A 19,611-nucleotide genomic window follows, 5' to 3' on the forward strand; every position below is an offset into this window, starting at 1 on the left:
AACTTAGGACACTAAAGAGGCCTTTCTACTGACTCTGAAAAACACCCAAAAGAAAGATGCCCAGGGTCCCTGCTCATCTGCGTCTAGAGACAATATCTCTCTTCTTTACTCAATGCCTAGGTTTACCTCCAATGTACTCTCTTCCTACTATACCTTTGTCTGTACATTAAGCCTTGAATCTATGCTATCGTGCCCAGAAACCTGCTCCCTTTACTCTCTGTTCCGAATGTGCTAGTCGGCCAGTTCTTATAGCCTTTAGCCATACCCTTATCCTACTTATCCTCTGTTCCTCTGGTGATGTTGAGGTTAATCCAGGACCTGCAGTGCCTAGTTCCACTCCTACTCCCCAGGTGCTCTCATTTGTTGACTTCTGTAAAAGCCTTGGTTTAATGCATGTTAACATTAGAAGCCTACTCCCTAAGTTTGTTTTATTCACTGCTTTAGCACATTCTGTCAACCCGGATGTCTTAGCCGTGTCTGAATCCTGGCTTAGGAAAACCACCAAAAACCCTGAAATTTCCATCTCTAACTATAACATTTTCCACCAAGATAGAACTGCCAAAGGGGGCGGTGTTGCAATCTACTATAGAGATAGCCTGCAGAGGTCTATCTTACTATCCAGGTCTGTACCAAAACAATTCGAGCTTCTACTTCTAAAAGTCTCTCACCGATAACTCTTGAAATAGACCACCCTCTGCCCCAGCTGTACCCTGGACACCATATGTGAATTGATTGCTCCCCATCTATCTTCTGAGCTTGTGCTGCTAGGCGACCTAAACTGGGACATGCTTAACACCTCGGCCATCCTACAATCTAAGCTTGCTGCGCTCAATCTAACACAAACTATCAATGAACCTACCAGGTACAACCCCAAATCCGTAAACACTGGCACCCTCATAGATATCATCCTAACTAACTTGCCCTCCAAATACACATCTGCTGTTTTCAACCAAGATCTCAGCGATCACTGCCTCATTGCCTGCATCCGTAATGGGTCTGCGGTCAAACGACCACCCCTTATCACTGTCAAACGCTCCCTAAAACACTTCTGCGAACAGGCCTTTCTAATTGACCTGCCCGGGGTATCCTGTAATGACATTGGCCTCATCCTGTCAGTAGAGGATGCCTGGTTATTCTTTAAAAGTGCCTTCCTCGCCATCTTAAATAAGCATGCTCCATTCAAAAAATGTAGAACTAGGAATAGTTCTCTAGGAATAGGACTTCTCTGCCCTTGACCAGCACAAAAACATCCTGTGGCCTTCTGCATTTCCACAAATAGCCCCTGTGATATGCAACTTTTTTTTTGTAAAATTTTACACCGTTTTTGTGGTTTCCAATTGTTTAGTAGCTACTGTCTTGTCTCATCGCTACAACTCCCTTACAGGTTTGGGAGAGACGAAGGTTGAAAGTCATGCGTCCTCCGATACACAACTTCTTAACACAGCATGCATCCAACCCGGAAGCCAGCCGCACCAATGTGTCGGAGGAAACACCGTGCACATGGCAAACTTGGTTGGCGCGCACTGCGCCCGGCCCGCCACAGGAGTCGCTGGTGTGTGATGAGACAAGGATATCCCTACTGGCCAACCCCTCCCTAATCCAGACAACGCTAGGCCGACCTCCCGGTCGTGGCCAGTTACGACGGAGCATGGGCGCGAACCCAGGGTCTCTGGTGGCATGGCTGGCGCTGCAGCACAGTGCCCTTAACCACTGCGCCACCTGGGAGGCCCGATATGTAACTTTTTAGGAAAGTTAGGAACCAATATATACAGGCAGTTAGGAAAGCTAAGGCTAGCTTTTTCATACAGAAATTTGCATCCTGTAATACAAACTCAAACAAGTTCTGGGACACTGTAAAGTCCATGGAGAATAAAAGCACCTCCTTCCAGCTGCCCACTGCACTGAGGCTAGGAAACACTGTCACTACCAATAAATCCACAATAATTGAGAATTTCAATAAGCATTTTTCTATGGCTGGCCATGCTTTCCACCTGGCTACCCCTACCCCGGTCAAAAGCCCTGCACTCCCCACAGCAACTCGCCCAAACCTCCCGAACTTCTCCTTCACCCAAATCCAGATAGCTGATGTTCTGAAAGAGCTGCAAAATCTGGACCCCTACAAATCAGCCGAGTTAGACAATTTGGACTCTCTCTTTCAAAAATTATCTGCTGAAATTATTGCAACCCCTATAACTATCCTGTTCAACCTCTCTTTCGTATCATCTGAGATTCCCATAGATTGAAAAGCTGCCACAGTCATCCCCCTCTTCAAAGGGGGAGACACTCTAGACCCAAACTGCTACAGACCTATATCTATTCTACCGTGCCTTTCTAAGGTCTTTGAAAGCCAAGTTAACAAACAGATCACCAACCATTTCGAATCTCGCCGTACCTTCTCCGCTATGCAATCTGGTTTCAGAGCTGGTCATGGGTGCACCTCAGCCACGCTCAAGGTCCTAAATGATATCATAACTGCCATCGATAAGAGACATTACTGTGCAGCCGTATTCATCGACCTGGCTAAGGCTTTTGACTCTGTCAATCACAACATTCTTATTGGCAGACTCAACAGCCTTGGTTTCTAAAATGACTGCCTCGCTTGGTTCACCAACTACTTCTCCGAAAGAGTTCAGTATGTCAAATCAGAGGGCTTGTTGTCCGGACCTCTGGCAGTCTCTATGGGAGCCCCACAGGGTTCAATTCTTGGGCCAACTCTCCTCTCTTTTTACATCAATGATGTTGCTCTCGCTGCTGGTGATTCTTTGATCCACCTCTATGCAGACGACACCATTCTGTATACCTCTGGCTCTTCGTTGGACACTGTGTTAACCTCCAGATGAGCTTCAATGCCATACAACTCTCCATCCGTGGCCTCCAACTGCTCTTAAATGCAAGTAAAAATAAATGAATGCTCTTCAACCGATCGCTGCCCACACCTGACTTAGAATATGTGGACAACTACAAATGCCTAGGTGTCTGGTTAGACTGTAAACTCTCCTTCCAGACTCACATTAAACATCTCCAATCTAAAACTACATCTAGAATCGGCTTCCTATTTCGCAACAAAGCCTCCTTCACTCATGCTGCCAAACATACCCTCATAAAACTGACCATCCTACTGATCCTCGACTTTGGTGAAGTAATTTACCAAATAGCCTCCAACACACAGTTTATCATAGTGCCATCCGTATACTACCCACCACTATGACCTGTATGATCTCGTTGGCTGGCCCTCACTTCGTACTCGCCGCCAAACCCACTTGCTCCAGGTCATCTATAAGTCTCTGCTAGGTAAAGCCCCGCCTTATCTCAGCTCACTGGTCATCATAGCAGCACCCACCCATAGCATGCGCTCCAGCAGGTATATCTCACTGGTCACCCCCAAAGCCAAAGCTTCCTTTGGCCGCCTCTCCTTCCAGTTCTCTGCTGCCAATGGCTGGAATGAACTGCAAAAATCTCTGAAGCTGGAGATTCTTACCTCCCTCACTAGCTTTAAGCACCAGCTGTCAGAGCAGCTCACAGATCACTGCACCTGTACATAGCTCATCTGTAAATAGCCCATCCAATCTACCTCATCCCCATACTGTATTTATTTATTTATCTATCTATCTATCTTGCTCCTTTGCACCCCAGTATTCTCAACTTGCACATTCATCTTCTGCACATTCTACCATTCCAGTGTTTAATTGCTATATTGTAATTACTTTGCCACCATGGCCTATTTATTGCCTTACCTCTCTTATCCTACCTAATTTGCACATGCTGAATATAGATTTTTCTACTGTATTATTGATTATGTGTTTGTTTATTCCATGCGTAACTCTGTGTTGTTGTATATGTCGAACTGCTTTGCTTTATCTTGGCCAGGTCGCAGTTGCAAATGAGAACTTGTTCTCAACTAGGCTACCTGGTTAAATAAAGGTGAATTAAAAATAAATAAAAAGGAAGTGTATGCACATGCAGCACTGTAAGTATTTGTAAAATGATTCATGCCAATTGTTGACATGCACCTGTTAAAAAATCAACTGTGAGAACTGTTTGAGCCCCATGTATCGATGATGAATTGAAACATTTTGTAATCTTAAATGAATCATTGTTTATTATCAGCAAACTGGAGAGGCTCCAACAAACTCAATGCACCAAGTACACGTCATCGGGAGCTCTGCCAGGGCGGCCCCTTCAGTTCTCTTATTAACATGCTAACACTGACAAGTTATTAGGGATGCAGCGGTACCCAGCATGTTATCCAACCGTTTGGTACGCTCCCTATGGTTCAATACGCACACGTGAACCGCGGAATTACGGTATGCCTGTCATTTTCCTTTCATTTTTTTGTTTATTTCGCTGCAGACTACACGCATGTTGTATTTACATTCAGATCCACAGAACCAGATGCGCGGCTTGTGGTAGTGCGGGGGCTCCTGAGGGCTGACAAACTTTACTCCACAGCAATGTCTCAAAACGTGGCTACCGCAGTGACCGCAACCTCCTCCCACTTAAACAACCAATGGACAATTTGGAATGACATCTCAGTAGGAAACCTCCTCAAAGGGGTCCCGTGAAGAGGGGGGAAACTAAATCAGCTGTGAGGGATCATTTTGCATTCAGCGTTCAATACGATGATGAGGGTAAAAAGTCCATAAACATACAAAGTACAGTCTGCAAGCATTGCTTTGCCACTGTCGGCTACTCCAGTGGAAACACTTCTAACATGACGTGTCGTTTACGTCGCCATCACCCGGCCGTATCCCTTGCAGGTGGAGCTGGAGCAAGGAGAGTCCACTCGTTAGCCAAAACAATCTCTCGCTGCTGCCTTCCAACAACAATTTACAACAAATTCAGAAAATCATAAAGAAATAATGAAAGCAGTGGAAGTATTCATAGCCAAAGACTTGCAGCCCTATTCAGTGACTCTGGATTTCGTCAGCAGCAAAGTAATTCCCAAACTCTGAAACATCACAGAGAGAAATTGAAAGTGAATTGACACAGACACCCTATCTAGCTCTCTCCACTGATAGTTGGACCTCCAGAGCAACTCAAAGCTACCTCACTGTGACGGTTCACTATGTACTGGATTGGGAGATGAAGAGCTACAGGTTGTCAAAGCTAAGAAGCACTTTTAATTTTTGTGTTTTTCTCCCCTTGATTTCATACAGCAGAGACATAAACCAGGCCTAGTCAGTCATGCTGCCATTTTTCTGAATGTAAAGTTTTATTTGTCAAAAGACAAAATAAGAGTCAATTGTTTAATGGGTGATTTTATTTTTTTCTTAAATATAAAGATACCGAAACCGTACCATTACCATGGCCCACAAACCATGATACTGCAGTGGGCCCACTGTACCGTTGCATCTATACAAGTTATATTTGCATGATTTACATGATTCATTATTCATCATTATCATTGGTTCCTGCACGTGACTGACCAATACCTCTTAAGGCTTCTTCTCTCCAAGCTGAGACCTTGACACTGAGATACACCTTTCGGTTCTCAGAGCAATGTTCTGGGCATACTGCAAAATTGCTTATACTGATAGTGAGGATTCTTTCCATGCACCATCAGTCAGTGACTTGCATAAACCCAATTGGTTATGAGAAAAGAAGCATGTATGCTGAACACACGATCTGTGTACAATCTGATACACACACTGATAAAAATGTTCCGTCGCAATTGTATGTTTTAAAGAGGTGATGAAAAAGAGGTGGCAAACAAGTCAGGCTGCTCAGCTGATTGGTTGACATACTGTGAATTGAGACATTTTGTGACTAAATTAAAAAAAATAGGAAATATTACAAAACAAAGATAAATGACATACAAAACAATAGAAAAAGACTGTGGATTACCTTAAATGTTATAATGGGCAGAAAAGCCCAATTAATGTCCAGCGTTCATTGAAGTTAATGAGTTAGTTATAACAATCTTTTGATATTGCCAATCATTTCAATGACTATTTCACTAGTAATGTGATGATGGGAAACTATTGATGGGAAACTATTGAGAATGTTAGGATTGAGAATACAAATAACTTTATGAAATATTGGAGAAAGAAAACACAGTTTCATGAAAGGCAATAGCCCTAGCCTTTTGCAGTAATGTGGTAGAGCTTGTCCTCATTGCATTAATGGCTTTGCAGAAAGTAGAAGCGTTATTGTAATTACTTTGCCACCATGGCCTATTTATTGCCTTACCTCTCTTATCCTACCTCATTTGCAGATGCTGTATATAGATTTTTCTACTGTATTATTGATTGTATGTCTGTTTATTCCATGTGTAACTATTTGTTGTTGTATGTGTCTAACTGTATTGCCACCCCTGTTTGCTATATCTTAACCAAAGCCTAAAGGAGTGTGTTTGTTGACAGGCGTGGGAGGCAGCTAAAGTAATTCCACTGCCTAAAAATACTAAAGCACCCTTTGCTGGCCTTAACAGCCGCCCAATCAGTTTGCTGCCTGTTCTTAGTAAACTGATGGAGAGGATTGTGTTTGACCAAATACAATGCTATTTTTCCAAGAACAAGTTAACTACTGACTTTCAGCATGTATATAGAGAAGGGCACTGATTTGTATTGCACTGACTCAGATGACGGATGATTGGTTAAAATAAATGGATAATAATAAGATAGTTGGAGCTGTATTGTTAGATTTCAGTGCAGCCTTTGATGTTATTGATCATAAATTGTTATTGAAAAAACTAAATTGCTATTACATGACCTCCCATCACATGGTTGGATAGTTTTTTTATCCAATAGAACCCAGAGAGTGTTCTTCAATGGAAGCTTCTATAACATCAGATATGTAGAGTGCGGTGTCCCTCAGGGCAGTTGCCTTAGGCCGTTACTCTTCTCTATTTTTACAAATGATTTGCTGCTGGTCTTACACAAAGCGATGCACCCTGTATTTAGCCACTATAACTATGTATGCTGATGATTTCATACTCTACATGTCAGCAACCAAAGCCAGTGAGCTCACTGAAATTATAAATAAGGAGTAACAGTCAATAACAAAATGTGTGATCAACAATAAACTGGTCTTAAATATATCTAAAACAAAGTATTGTGTTTGTTTCAAAACATTCTCTAAGACCTAAACCTCAGTATCATGGTCAAGTCATATTGACAAAGTGGTTGTGAAGTTGGGGAGGGGTATGTCTGTTATAAAAACAAAAATCAACTGTGCTAGTTATTCAGGCTCTGGTATTGTCCCATCTTGATTGCTGTCCAGTAATATGGTTAAGTGCAGCAAAGAAAAACATAGCAAAACTGTAGCTGGCTCAGATCAGAACAGCACGCCTTGCCCTGAAATGCACATACAGAACTAACATCAACAACATGCATGCCAGTCTTTCCTGGTTGAGGGTTGATGTGAGATTAACTGATTTTTATTCTAGTTTTTATTTGAAATATTACTGTGACAAAAATTCCAGATTTTCTGCATAATCAAATAATATTCAACCTAGACACCCATACAAACCCCACAAGACATGCCACCAGGGGTCACTTCACAGTCCCCAAGTCCAAAACGGATTCACGGCAACCCACACTTTTATAGAGTACCATGATCTCATGGAACTCCCTTCCATCTCTAATTACTCAAACAAACAGCAAAATTACATTTAAAAAACAGATTAAACAATAACTCATGGGACGGCAGGGACTATGAGGACACACACACAAACACAAGCACACACAGACACACTAACACACATTATGTGTTATGTATTTTTGTTGTTGTAGTGTTTGTATATCATAGCCTTTTAAATGTGTGTGACTGTCTTGTCTCAGTGTTTTTCTACTTGTCATGTTTTGTGTTTTTTTTTTGGGCCCCAGGAAGAGTAGCTGCCACTCCTGCAAAAGCTAATGGGGATCTGAATAAACAAATAAGGTCAGAGTCAGTTACTTACACTTCATTCCCCCCCCCCCCACCCGATCTCTCCCTAGCTATGGACTGCATGGTGTCAGAGTGGACGGAGTGGTCCGAGTGTAATAAGTCCTGCGGCAAAGGCCACACCATCAGGACGCGCATGGTGAAGCTGGAGCCCCAGTTTGGAGGGGAGCCCTGCTCTGAGACGGTCCAGAGGAAGAAGTGTAAGATCAGGAAGTGCAAACGGGGCTCCAGGGCCAGCGAGGAGAAGAAGAGACGGAGGGGGGGAGAGGTGGGCGGCGGGAAGGAGAAGAGGAGGGGAATACAGCAAGAACGGGACACAGCAGTGGAGGAACAGCCAGGTCAGTCATCATCATCACCTGTGTGGCAAATATACTGTACATACACATTTTATATCTTCATCATCATCACCTGTGTGGTATATAGACTGTATATACACAGTTTATATCTTCATCATTATCACCTGTGTGGTATATATACTGTATATACACATTTTATATCTTCATCATTATCACCTGTGTGGTATATATACTGTATATACACATGTATACACATGTGGCATAAATACTGTATACACTGTATATACACATTTTATATCTTCATCATCATCATCACCTGTGGGTCATTAATACTGTACATACACATTTTAATACTTCATCATTATCACCTGTGTGGTATATATACTGTATATACACATGTTATATCTTCATCATTATCACCTGTGCGGTATATATACTGTATATACACATGTTATATCTTCATCATTATCACCTGTGTGGTATATATACTGTATATACACATGCATACACATGTGGCATAAATACTGTATATACTGTATATACACATTTTATATCTTCATCATCATCATCACATGTGCGGCATAAATACTGTATATACACATGTTATATCTTCATCATCATCACCTGTGTGGCATATATACTGTATATACACATTTTATATCTTCATCATTATCACCTGTGTGGTATATATACTGTATATACACATTTTATATCTTCATCCTTATCACCTGTGTGGTATATATACTGTATATACACATGTATACACATGTGGCATAAATACTGTATATACTGTATATACACATTTTATATCTTCATCATCATCACTTGTGTGGTATATATACTGTATATACACATGTATACACATCTGGCATAAATACTGTATATACTGTATATACACATTATATTTCTTCATCATCATCACCTGTGTGGTATACATACTGTCACGCACTGGTCTAAATATATTATGTTTATTCTTCATTTATTCGGTCAGTCCAGGGTGTGACATGGGTTATTGTGGTGTGTTTTTGTCTTGGGGTTTTGTGGGATGTCTAGCGTTAGTCTATGGCTGCCTGAGGCGGTTCTCAATCAGAGTCAGGTGATTATCGTTGTCTCTGATTGGGAACCATATTTAGGCAGCCATATTCTTTGTGTGTTTCCCATGGGTGATTGTCCTTAGTGTCCTTGTTCCTGTCTCTGTGTTAGTTTACACTAGTATAGGCTGTTTGTCTCTGGTTTTTACACTAGTTAGGCGTCCTTTTGTTTTGTAGTATTTGTATTGATTCGTGTTTACGTTTGTTCATTAAACATGGATCGCAATCTACACGCTGTATTTTGGTCCGACTCTCCTTCACCGCATGAAAACCGTTACAGAATCACCCACCACAAACGGACCAAGCAGCGTAAAAAGGACTTTTGGACTTGGGAGGAAACGCGGATGGAGGCCCGAGAGTCAGCCCCAAAAATTTCTTGGGGGGGGGGGGCTCAGGGAGAGTGTGGCAGAGTCAGGAGTCAGACCTGAGCCTACTCTCCCTGTTTATCGTGAGGAGCCAAGGAGGAAACCAGAACCAGAACCGGTGTTGGAGGTGAGCAAAGCAGAGACTGTGAAGGAGTTAATGGGGAAATTGGAGGAGAGAGAAATGAGGGAGTTGCTGTGTTGGTGCTTTTTGCATGGAATTCGCCCGACAGAACGTGTCAGGGATTTGATGGCACCTGGGTCAGTGCTCCATACTCATCCTGAGTTGCGTGTTAGTCGGCTGGTGAAGTTGGTACCAGCCTCACGCACCAGGCCTCCTGTGCACATCCCTAGCCTTGCACGTCCTGTGCCAACACTGCTCTCAAAATCTCCAGTATGCCTTCACGGTCTAGCCCATCCTGTGCCACCTCCACACACCAGCCCACCGGTGGCAGCTCTCGCACCAGGCTTCCTGTGCGTGTCCTCGGCCCAGTACCACCAGTGCCAGCACCACGCATCAGGCCTACAGTGCGCCTCGCCTCTCCAGCGCTACCGGAGCCTTTCTCCTCTCCTGCGCTGCCGGAGTCTCCCGTCTGTTTAGCGCAGCCAGAGCCTTCCTCCTCTCCTGCGCTGCCGGAGCCTCCCGCCTGTTCAGTGCTACCGGAGCCTTTCTCCTCTCCAGCGCTGCCGGAGTCTCCCGCCTGTTTAGCGCAGCCAGAGCCTTCCTCCTCTCCTGCGCTGCCGGAGCCTCCCGCCTGTTCAGCGCTGTCGGAGCCTTTCTCCTATCCTGCGCTGCTGGAGTCTCCCGCCTGTTTAGCGCAGCCAGAGCCTTCCTCCTCTCCTGCGCTGCTGGAGTCTCCCGCCTGTTTAGCGCAGCCCGAGCTGTCAGACTGCATGGAGCAGCCAGAGCTGTCAGTCTGCATGGAGCAGCCAGAGCTGTCAGTCTACATGGAGCAGCCAGAGCTGTCAGTCTACATGGAGCAGCCCGGGCTGTCAGTATACATGGAGCAGCCAGAGCTATCAGTCTACAAGGAGCAGCCAGAGCTGTCAGTCTCCATGGAGCAGCCGGAGCTGCCAGTCTGCAAGGAGCTGCCAGTCTGCATGAAGCAGCCAGAGCTGCCAGTCTGCAAGGAGCTGCCAGTCTGCAAGGAGCTGCCAGTCTGCAAGGAGCTGCCAGTCTGCACGGAGCTGCCAGTCTGCACGGAGCCGCCAGAGCTGCCAGTTTGTAAGAATCCGCCAGAGCAATCAGCCTACATGGAGCAGCCAGAGCCGCCAGTCAGTGTGGAGCAGCCAGAGCCGCCAGTCAGCATGGAGCAGCCAGATCCGTCAGTCTGCCAGGATCCGCCAGTCAGTCAGACTCTTCCAGATCCGCCAGTCAGCCAGACTCTTCCAGATCCGCCAGTCAGCCAGACTCTTCCAGATCTGCCAGTCAGCCAGACTCTTCCAGATCTGCCAGTCAGCCAGACTCTTCCAGATCTGCTAGTCAACCAGACTCTACCAGATCTGCCAGTCAACCAGACTCTTCCAGATCCACCAGTCAACCAGACTCTTCCAGATCCGCCAGCCAGCCAGGATCTGCCGGAGCCAACTACCTGCCTGAGCTTCCTCTCAGTGCTGAGCTTCCTCTCAGTGCTGAGCTTCCTCTCAGTGCTCGGCTTCCTCTCAGTGCTGGGCTTCCTCTCAGTGCTTGGCTTCCTCTCAGTGCTGAGCTTCCTCTCAGTGCTGAGCTTCCTCTCAGTGCTCGGCTTCCTCTCAGTGCTGGGCTTCCTCTCAGTGCTGGGCTTCCTCTCAGTCCCGAGCTTCCCCTCAGTGCTGAGCTGTCCCTGTCCCGAGCTGTCCCTGTCCCGAGCTGCCCCTCTGTCCCGAGCTGCCCCTCTGTCCCGAGCTGCCCCTCAGTCCCGAGCTGCCCCTCCGTCCCGAGCTGCCCCTCTGTCCCGAGCTGCCCCTCAGTCCCGAGCTGACCCTCAGTCCAGTGGGGTTCTGGGTGAGGACTACTAGGCCAAGGTGGACTTTCCTAGGACGCGAGGAGGGGGGACTAAGACATTTATAGAGTGGGGTCCACGGCCCGCGCCGGAGCCGGAGCCGCCACCATGGACAGACGCCCACCCGGACCCTCCCTATTGTTTTGGTGTGCGTCCGGGTGTCCGCACCTTAGGGGGTGGGGGGGTTCTGTCACGCCCTGGTCGAAATATATTATGTTTATTCTTCATTTATTCGGTCAGGCCAGGGTGTGACATGGGTTATTGTGGTGTGTTTTTGTCTTGGGGTTTTGTGGGATGTCTAGCGTTAGTCTATGGCTGCCTGAGGCGGTTCTCAATCAGAGTCAGGTGATTATCGTTGTCTCTGATTGGGAACAATATTTAGGCAGCCATATTCTTTGTGTGTTTCGTGGGTGATTGTCCTTAGTGTCCTTGTTCCTGTCTCTGTGTTAGTTTACACTAGTATAGGCTGTTTCGGTTTTCATTACGTTCTTTTGTTTTGTAGTATTTGTATTGATTCGTGTTTACGTTTGTTCATTAAACATGGATCGCAATCTACACGCTGCATTTTGGTCCGACTCTCCTTCACCGCATGAAAACCGTTACATATACTGTATATACACATTTTATATCTTCATCATTATCACCTGTGTGGTATATATACTGTATATACACATGTATACACATGTGGGATAAATACTGTATATACTGTATATACACATTTTATATCTTCATCATCATCACCTGTGTGGCATAAATACTGTATATACACATTTTATATCTTCATCATCATCATCACCTGTGTGGCATATGTACTGTACATACACATTTTATATCTTCATCATTATCACCTCTTTCATTCATATCATTGATACATGCTTTATCCACCACCTTGATGTGTCCTTTATATCCCAAATATAGGGTTAAATAAATCGGGCTTGTCACTGACGATGATTTCCCAGTCACTCATTATTCATTTGGATTTCCCATAAGTCCTGCTGAGGTATTGTTTGTATCTCAGAATGTAAATCAAATCAAATTTTATTTGTCACATGTGCCGAATACCACAGGTGTAGATCTTAGCGTGAAATGCTTACTTACAAGCCCTTAACCAACAATGCAGTGTTAAGAAAAAGAGTTAAGAAAAATATTTACTAAATAAACAAAAGTAAAAAATATAAAAATATAAGAGCAACAATAAAATAACAATAATGTGGCTATATACAGGGGGTACTGGTACAGAGTCAATGTGTGGGGGTACAGGTTAGTCAAGGTAATTGAGGTAATATGTACATGTTGGTAGGGGTAAAGTGACTATGCATATATAATAGATAATAAACAGCCAGTAGCAGCAGTGTATAAAAAAAGGTGGGGGGTCAATGCAAATAGTCTGGGTAGCCATTTGATTAGCTGTTCAGGAGTCTTATTGCTTGGGGGTAGAAGCTGTTAAGAAGCCTTTTGGACCTAGACTTGGAGCTCTGGTACCACTTGCTGTGCGGTAGCAAAGAGAACAGTCTATGATTAGGATGGCTGTAGTCTTTGGCAATTTTTAGGGCCTTCCTCTGACACCACCTGATATAGAGGTCCTGGATGGCAGGAAGCTTGGCCCCAGTAATATACTGGGCCATATGCACTACCCTCTGTAGCACCTTGCCGTCTGAGGCCAAGCAGTTACCATACCAGGCGGTGATGCAACCAGTCAGGATGCTCTCAATGGTCCAGCAGTAGAATTTTTTGAGGATCTGAGGACCCATGCCAAATCTTTTCAGTCTCCTGAGGGGGAATAGGTGTTGTCATGCCCTCTTCATGACTGTCTGTGTTTGGTGTGTTTGGACCATGATAATTTGTTGGTGATGTGGACACCAAGGAACTTGAAGCTCTCAACCTGCTCCACTACAGCCCTGTCGATGAGAATGAGGACGTGCTCTGCCCTCTGCCTCTGTCCTTTTCCTGTACATTTAACAGTTACATTTAAGTCATTTAGCAGACGCTCTTATCCAGAGCGACTTACAAATTGGTGAATTCACCTTCTGACATCCAGTGGAACAGCCACTTTACAATAGTGCATCTAAATCATTTAAGGGGGGTGAGAAGGATTACTTTATCCTATCCTAGGTATTCCTTGAAGAGGTGGGGTTTCAGGTGTCTCCGGAAGGTGGTGATTGACTCCGCTGTCCTGGCGTCGTGAGGGAGTTTGTTCCACCATTGGGGGGCCAGAGCAGCGAACAGTTTTGACTGGGCTGAGCGGGAACTGTACTTCCTCAGTGGTAGGGAGGCGAGCAGGCCAGAGGTGGATGAACGCAGTGCCCTTGTTTGGGTGTAGGGCCTGATCAGAGCCTGGAGGTACTGTGGTGCCGTTCCCCTCACAGCTCCGTAGGCAAGCACCATTTTTCCTGCCCCCTCCTGTAGTCCACGATCATCTCCTTCCTTTGTTTTGATCATGATGAGGGAGAGTTTGTTGTCCTGGCACCACACTTCCAGGTCTCTGACCTCCACCCTATAGGCTGTCTCCTCGTTGTCGGTGATCAGGCCTACCACTGTTGTGTAGTTGACAAACTTAATGGTGGTGTTGGAGTCGTGCTTGGCCACACAGTCATGGGTGAACAGGGAGTACATGTTGAGAATCAGCGTGGCAGATATGTTGTTGTCTACCCTTACCACCTGGGGGGTGGCCCGTCAGGAAGTTCAAGATCCTGTTGCAGAGGGAGGTTTAGTCACAGGGTACTTAGCTTAATGATGAGCTTTGAGGGCACTATGGTGTTGAACGCTGAGCTGTAGTCAATGAACAGCATTCTCACATAGGTGTTCCTTTTGTCCAGCTGGGAAGGGGCAGTGTTGCGTGCAATAGAGATTGTGCCATCTGTGGATCTGTTGGGGCGGTATGCAAATTGGTGTGGGTCTAAGGTTTCTGGGATGATGGTGTTGATGTGAGCCATGACCTGCCTTTCAAAGCACTTTATGGCTACAGACGTGAGTGCTATGGGTCAGTGGTCATTTAGGCAGGTTACCTTGGTGTTCTTGAGCCCTGGGACTATGATGGTCTGCTTGAAAAGTATTCATCCCCCCTTGGCGTTTTTCCTATTTTGTTGCATTAAAACTTGTAATTTAACTTGATTTTTATTTGGATTTCATGTAATAGACATACACAAAATATTCCAAATTAGTGAAGTGAAATTTTAAAAAATTCAAACAATTCGAAAAAAAAATGGTGGGGAAAAAAACCCACTTTGCTGTGAAGCCCCTAAATAAGATCTGGTGCAACCAATTACCTTCAGAAGTCACATAATTAGTTAAAGTCCACCTGTGTGCAATCTAAGTGTCACATGATCTCAGTATATATACACCTGTTCTGAAAGGCCCCAGAGTCTGCAACACCACTAAGCAATGGGCACCACCAAGCAACCGGCACCATGAATACCAAGGAACTCTCCAAACAGATCAGGGACAAATTTGTGGAGATGTACAGAAGAGTGGCCAGAAAAAAGCCATTGCTTAAAGAAAAAAATAAGTAAACACATTTGGTGTTTGCCAAAAGGCATGTGAGAGACTCCCCAAACATATGGAAGAAGGTACTCTGGTCAGATGAGACTAAAATTGAGCTTTTTGGCCATCAAGGAACATGCCATGTCTGGCGCAAACCCAACACCTCACATCACCCCGAGAACAACATCCCCACAGTGAAGCATGGTGGTGGCAGCAACAAGCTGTGGGGATGTTTTTTATCGGCAGGGACTGGGAAACTGGTCAGAATTGAAGGAATGATGGATGGTGCTAAATACAGGGAAATTCTTGAGGGAAACCTGTTTCAGTCTTCCAGAGATTTGAGACTGGGACAGAGGTTCACCTTCCAGCAGGACAATGACCATAAGCATACTGCTAAAGCAACACTTGAGTGGTTTAAGGGGAAACATTTAAATGTCTTGGAATGGCCTAGTCAAAGCCCAGACCTCAATCCAATTGAGAATCTGTGGTATGACTTAAAGATTGCTGTATACCAGCGGAACCCATCCAACTTGAAGGGGCTGGAGAAGTTTTACCTTGAAGAATGGACAAAAATCCCAGTGGCTAGATGTGCCAAGCTTCTAGAGACACACCCCAAGAGACTTGCAGCTGTAATTGCTGCAAAAGGTGGCTCTACAAAGTATTGATTTTGGGGGGGTGAAAAGTTATATGCACATTTTCTGTTGTTTTTTTTGTCTTATTTCCTTTTTTGTTTCGCAATAAAAAATATTTTTGCATCTTCAAAGTGGTAGGAATGTTGTATGAATCAAATGATACAAACCCCCCAAAAATTGATTTTAATTCCAGGTTGTAAGGTAACAAAATAGGAAAAATGCCAAGGGGGGGTCAAAACTTTCGCAAGCCACTGTAGATATTACAGACTCAACCTGCCAGTGACAGGTTGAAAACGGCAGTGAAGACACTTGCCAGTTGGTCAGCGCATGCTCGTAGTACATGTCCTGGTAATCCGTCTGGCCCTGTGGTCTTGTGAATGCTGACCTGTTTAAAGGTCTTACCCACATTGGCTACGTCGAGCGTGATCACAAAGTCGTCCGGCACAGCTGGTGCTCTTTTTCATGCTTCAGTGTTGCTTGCCTTGAAGCACGCATAGTCATTTAGCTCGTCTGGTAGGCTTGTGTCACTGGGCAGCTTGCATCTGGTCTTCCCTTTGTAGTCCATAATAGTTTGCAAGCCCTGCCACATCCGTCAAGCATCGGAGCCGGTGTAGTAGGATTCAATCTTAGTCCTGTATTTACGGTTTGCATGTTTGATGGTTTGTCTGAGGGCATAGCGGAATATCTAATAAGAGGGTTGGAGTTCCGCTCCTTGAAAGCGGCACCTCTACCCTTTAGCTCAGTCCGGACATGCCTCATGTCAAATTTCTCATGCAGCTCACTCTTAATCCATCCGCCCAAGTCCTGAGATGATCAATGCTGCCCTCTCCTCCCTCCCTCCCTCCCTCCCTGGCTGGCTGTGTTAAAGCTGCTACACTCAGTGCTGATCAGCCTTGTCAGGTTGATAAAGTGACTGGGCCTGCTCACAGATGGCCGTCATGATGCTCCCAGCGGGTAGAGGCAGAGCAGTCAGGGTGGGCTTTGGACTGTTGCCTCCCCACAGAGACAGGTTTCTTTAACCCGTGGCTAATGAGCTGGTGACGGTGACAAATACCCCCACAGATCTGGCTGGGGCTGGGAAGAATAGCCCTCCCCCTCCACCACCACAACTCACACCACCCACCAATCATCATCACTAATTAAGGGCGGTAGGGTGCGGACTGGGACTCCATGTTCTCAGTCTAATGTAAGGCTAAAAATGATTGGTCATGAAATTAAGGCTTGAACATTGCACATTTGATATGTCTCACTTGTGCTTGCTCACATTAATTAATATGTCATAATCAAGTAAAATATTTGGTGCATGATTGATTTGGCTTACTAAGTAAAGCCACTTGAAACCCAATCTGGTCTCAGAGCATGTTGTGTTATTCTAACCCCCTCTTTCGTCTCATTGACTTGTTCCCACAGGTTGTAAGATGAAGCCCTGGTCCAGTTGGACGGACTGTTCCAAGTACTGCGGTGGGGGGATCCAGGAGCGCTTAATGGCTGTGAAGAAGAGAGCCAAGAGTGCCCCTGCACAGGTCACCAGCTGCAAGGACAGGAAGGAGATCCGTGCCTGTAATGTCCAGCCCTGCTAGGGGGCTCTGCTGTCTATCTGTGTTTATCTTTGTTAGGGCTGGGGGGAGGAAGGAGAAGCAGACTGTCAGTGTTGATTTAGCCTGGGTTGGCAGTCAGTGTGATGGATACAGCACCTGTGTGTTGGAGGGAGATGAGAGATTCTCCAGAGACTCCATTACTGTGGATCACTGGGCTGAGGACGAGACCAGCGTCAGTCATTAGTCTTATAGTAGCCTCCTCACTCAGCAGGCCAATGTATTGCTATGTAACCAACACTATACAGTACACCACAACTTCACAATCACACACGTTTTTTTACAATCTTATTTTTGTCTTTATACTACAGTTGTATTGGCTTTACTAGCTAGCACTGATAACACTCTTTCACTCTTGCATGTCTAACGTTTCTCAGTCAGAAGACTTCACTGGTAGTGACCCTAGACTTCAAAATGTGGCCAAATGATGATGATAACCATGTTTTAAAGGGCACTTGCAGATCTTAGAAAGAGCCACTTCAGTCCAGGCCTCCAGTCTATGGCATCAAAAGGAATTTGCATTTGGCATTTTTCCTGCCCCCAATTTCTTTATCCGCATCTTAGAGTTGAGATTCACTCCAGCATTCATGTATCATTAAGGCAGGTTTCACTCCAGCATTCATGTATCATTAAGGCAGGTCTCCAAACTTCACTGTCCAGTTGATTTGAGCATTATAACCCTGCTGGTTGAACCACAATACTCCATACAGGTTGTACAAAGTAGCTCCGTATACACAGTAAGACTTTTTTAGAAAATCAGTGTTGATTGTTTTGAAACATTATTGAATGAAAATACCAACCAAGTAATTTATAGAAAATATTTTATCCTGTGTTTAGTTTGTTATTTTGACAATTCTATTCCAAGACAAAGCACAGGTGAACAATCATTCCAAGTTTTTGTATGCCTCAATACATTATTATTTTCAAGACACAAATCTGTTGTGACTTTTTATTCCATTGTAAGACATGTAGAGTCTTAAACACGCCTCGTTGAGCATAATTACATATTTTGTTTCTTTTGTCGTGGTATTTTGATAAGAATGTCAGACAAGACTCTTTCCAAAGTCATATGTAGATGTTCTCTCTGTCATTTTATCAGTCCTCTCTCTTTCTTCTTTTCCCTCTACACCATATTACTATTTTGGAATAAATCACCTTTACCATAAAAGTAAACGTGATAAATAATTTTGTGAACGTCTTTTTGCTCATCTCGTTTCTATAGACATGTACTGTCTTGTCCTGTCCAATGATTTGCCCATTTGTATAAAATGATCTAGTTCAATCATAAAGCACTTCTAGATGATTGTAGAAGCCATTGTTTCATATAGCTCTCAACAAAATAATCAAAATAAACCTGGAGCCATCTCACACATAGAGAGATGTGCCACCTCCCAGCTCCAGGTTTAGAGAGATGGGCCACTTCCCAGCTCCAGGTTTAGAGAGATGAGCCAGCTCCAGGTTTAGAGAGATGAGCCACCTCCCAGCTCCAGGTTTAGAGAGATGTGCCAGCTCCAGGTTTAGAGAGATGTGCCACCTCCCAGCTCCAGGTTTAGACAGATGGGCCACTTCCCAGCTCCAGGTTTAGAGAGATGAGCCAGCTCCAGGTTTAGAGAGATGTGCCAGCTCCCAGCTCCAGGTTTAGAGAGATGTGCCACCTCCCAGCTCCAGGTTTAGACAGATGTGCCAGCTCCCAGCTCCAGGTTTAGAGAGATGTGCCACCTCCCAGCTCCAGGTTTAGAGAGACGTGCCAGCTCCCAGCTCCAGGTTTAGAGAGATGTGCCACCTCCCAGCTCCAGGTTTAGAGAGATGTGCCAGCTCCCAGCTCCAGGTTTAGAGAGATGTGCCACCTCCCAGTTCCAGGTTTAGAGAGATGTGCCAGCTCCCAGCTCCAGGTTTAGAGAGATGTGCCACCTCCCAGCTCCAGGTTTAGACAGATAGGCCACTTCCCAGCTCCAGGTTTAGAGAGATGAGCCACCTCCCAGCTCCAGGTTTAGAGAGATGTGCCAGCTCCCAGCTCCAGGTTTAGAGAGATTAGCCACCTCCCAGCTCCAGGTTTAGAGAGATGAGCCAGCTCCCAGCTCCAAGTTTAGAGAGATGTGCCAGCTCCCAGCTCCAGGTTTAGAGAGATGTGCCACCTCCCAGCTCCAGGTTTAGAGAGATGGGCCTCCTCCCAGCTCCAGGTTTAGAGAGATGGGCCTCCTCCCTGCTCCAGGTTTAGAGAGATGAGCCACCTCCCAGCTCCAGGTTTAGAGAGATGGGCCTCCTCCCAGCTCCAGGTTTAGAGAGATG

General features: G+C 45.2%; 1 protein-coding gene across 1 annotated transcript in view; it reads left to right on the forward strand.

Annotated features, from left to right (window-relative positions):
- LOC135509101 (spondin-1-like) overlaps nucleotides 1–18,520 on the forward strand; it is a 142,214-nt gene extending 123,694 nt beyond the window's left edge. The window contains exons 15-16 of the mRNA XM_064929436.1: nucleotides 7,938–8,222; nucleotides 17,138–18,520. Of these exons, the coding sequence (XP_064785508.1) occupies nucleotides 7,938–8,222; nucleotides 17,138–17,307 (455 nt within the window). The 3' untranslated portion in view covers nucleotides 17,308–18,520. The remainder of the gene's footprint in view (nucleotides 1–7,937; nucleotides 8,223–17,137) is intronic.
- Nucleotides 18,521–19,611: the final 1,091 nt, after the last annotated feature.

This window comes from Oncorhynchus masou, chromosome 22, assembly GCF_036934945.1.
Source record: "Oncorhynchus masou masou isolate Uvic2021 chromosome 22, UVic_Omas_1.1, whole genome shotgun sequence".
Classification (NCBI taxonomy): Eukaryota; Metazoa; Chordata; class Actinopteri; order Salmoniformes; family Salmonidae; genus Oncorhynchus; species Oncorhynchus masou.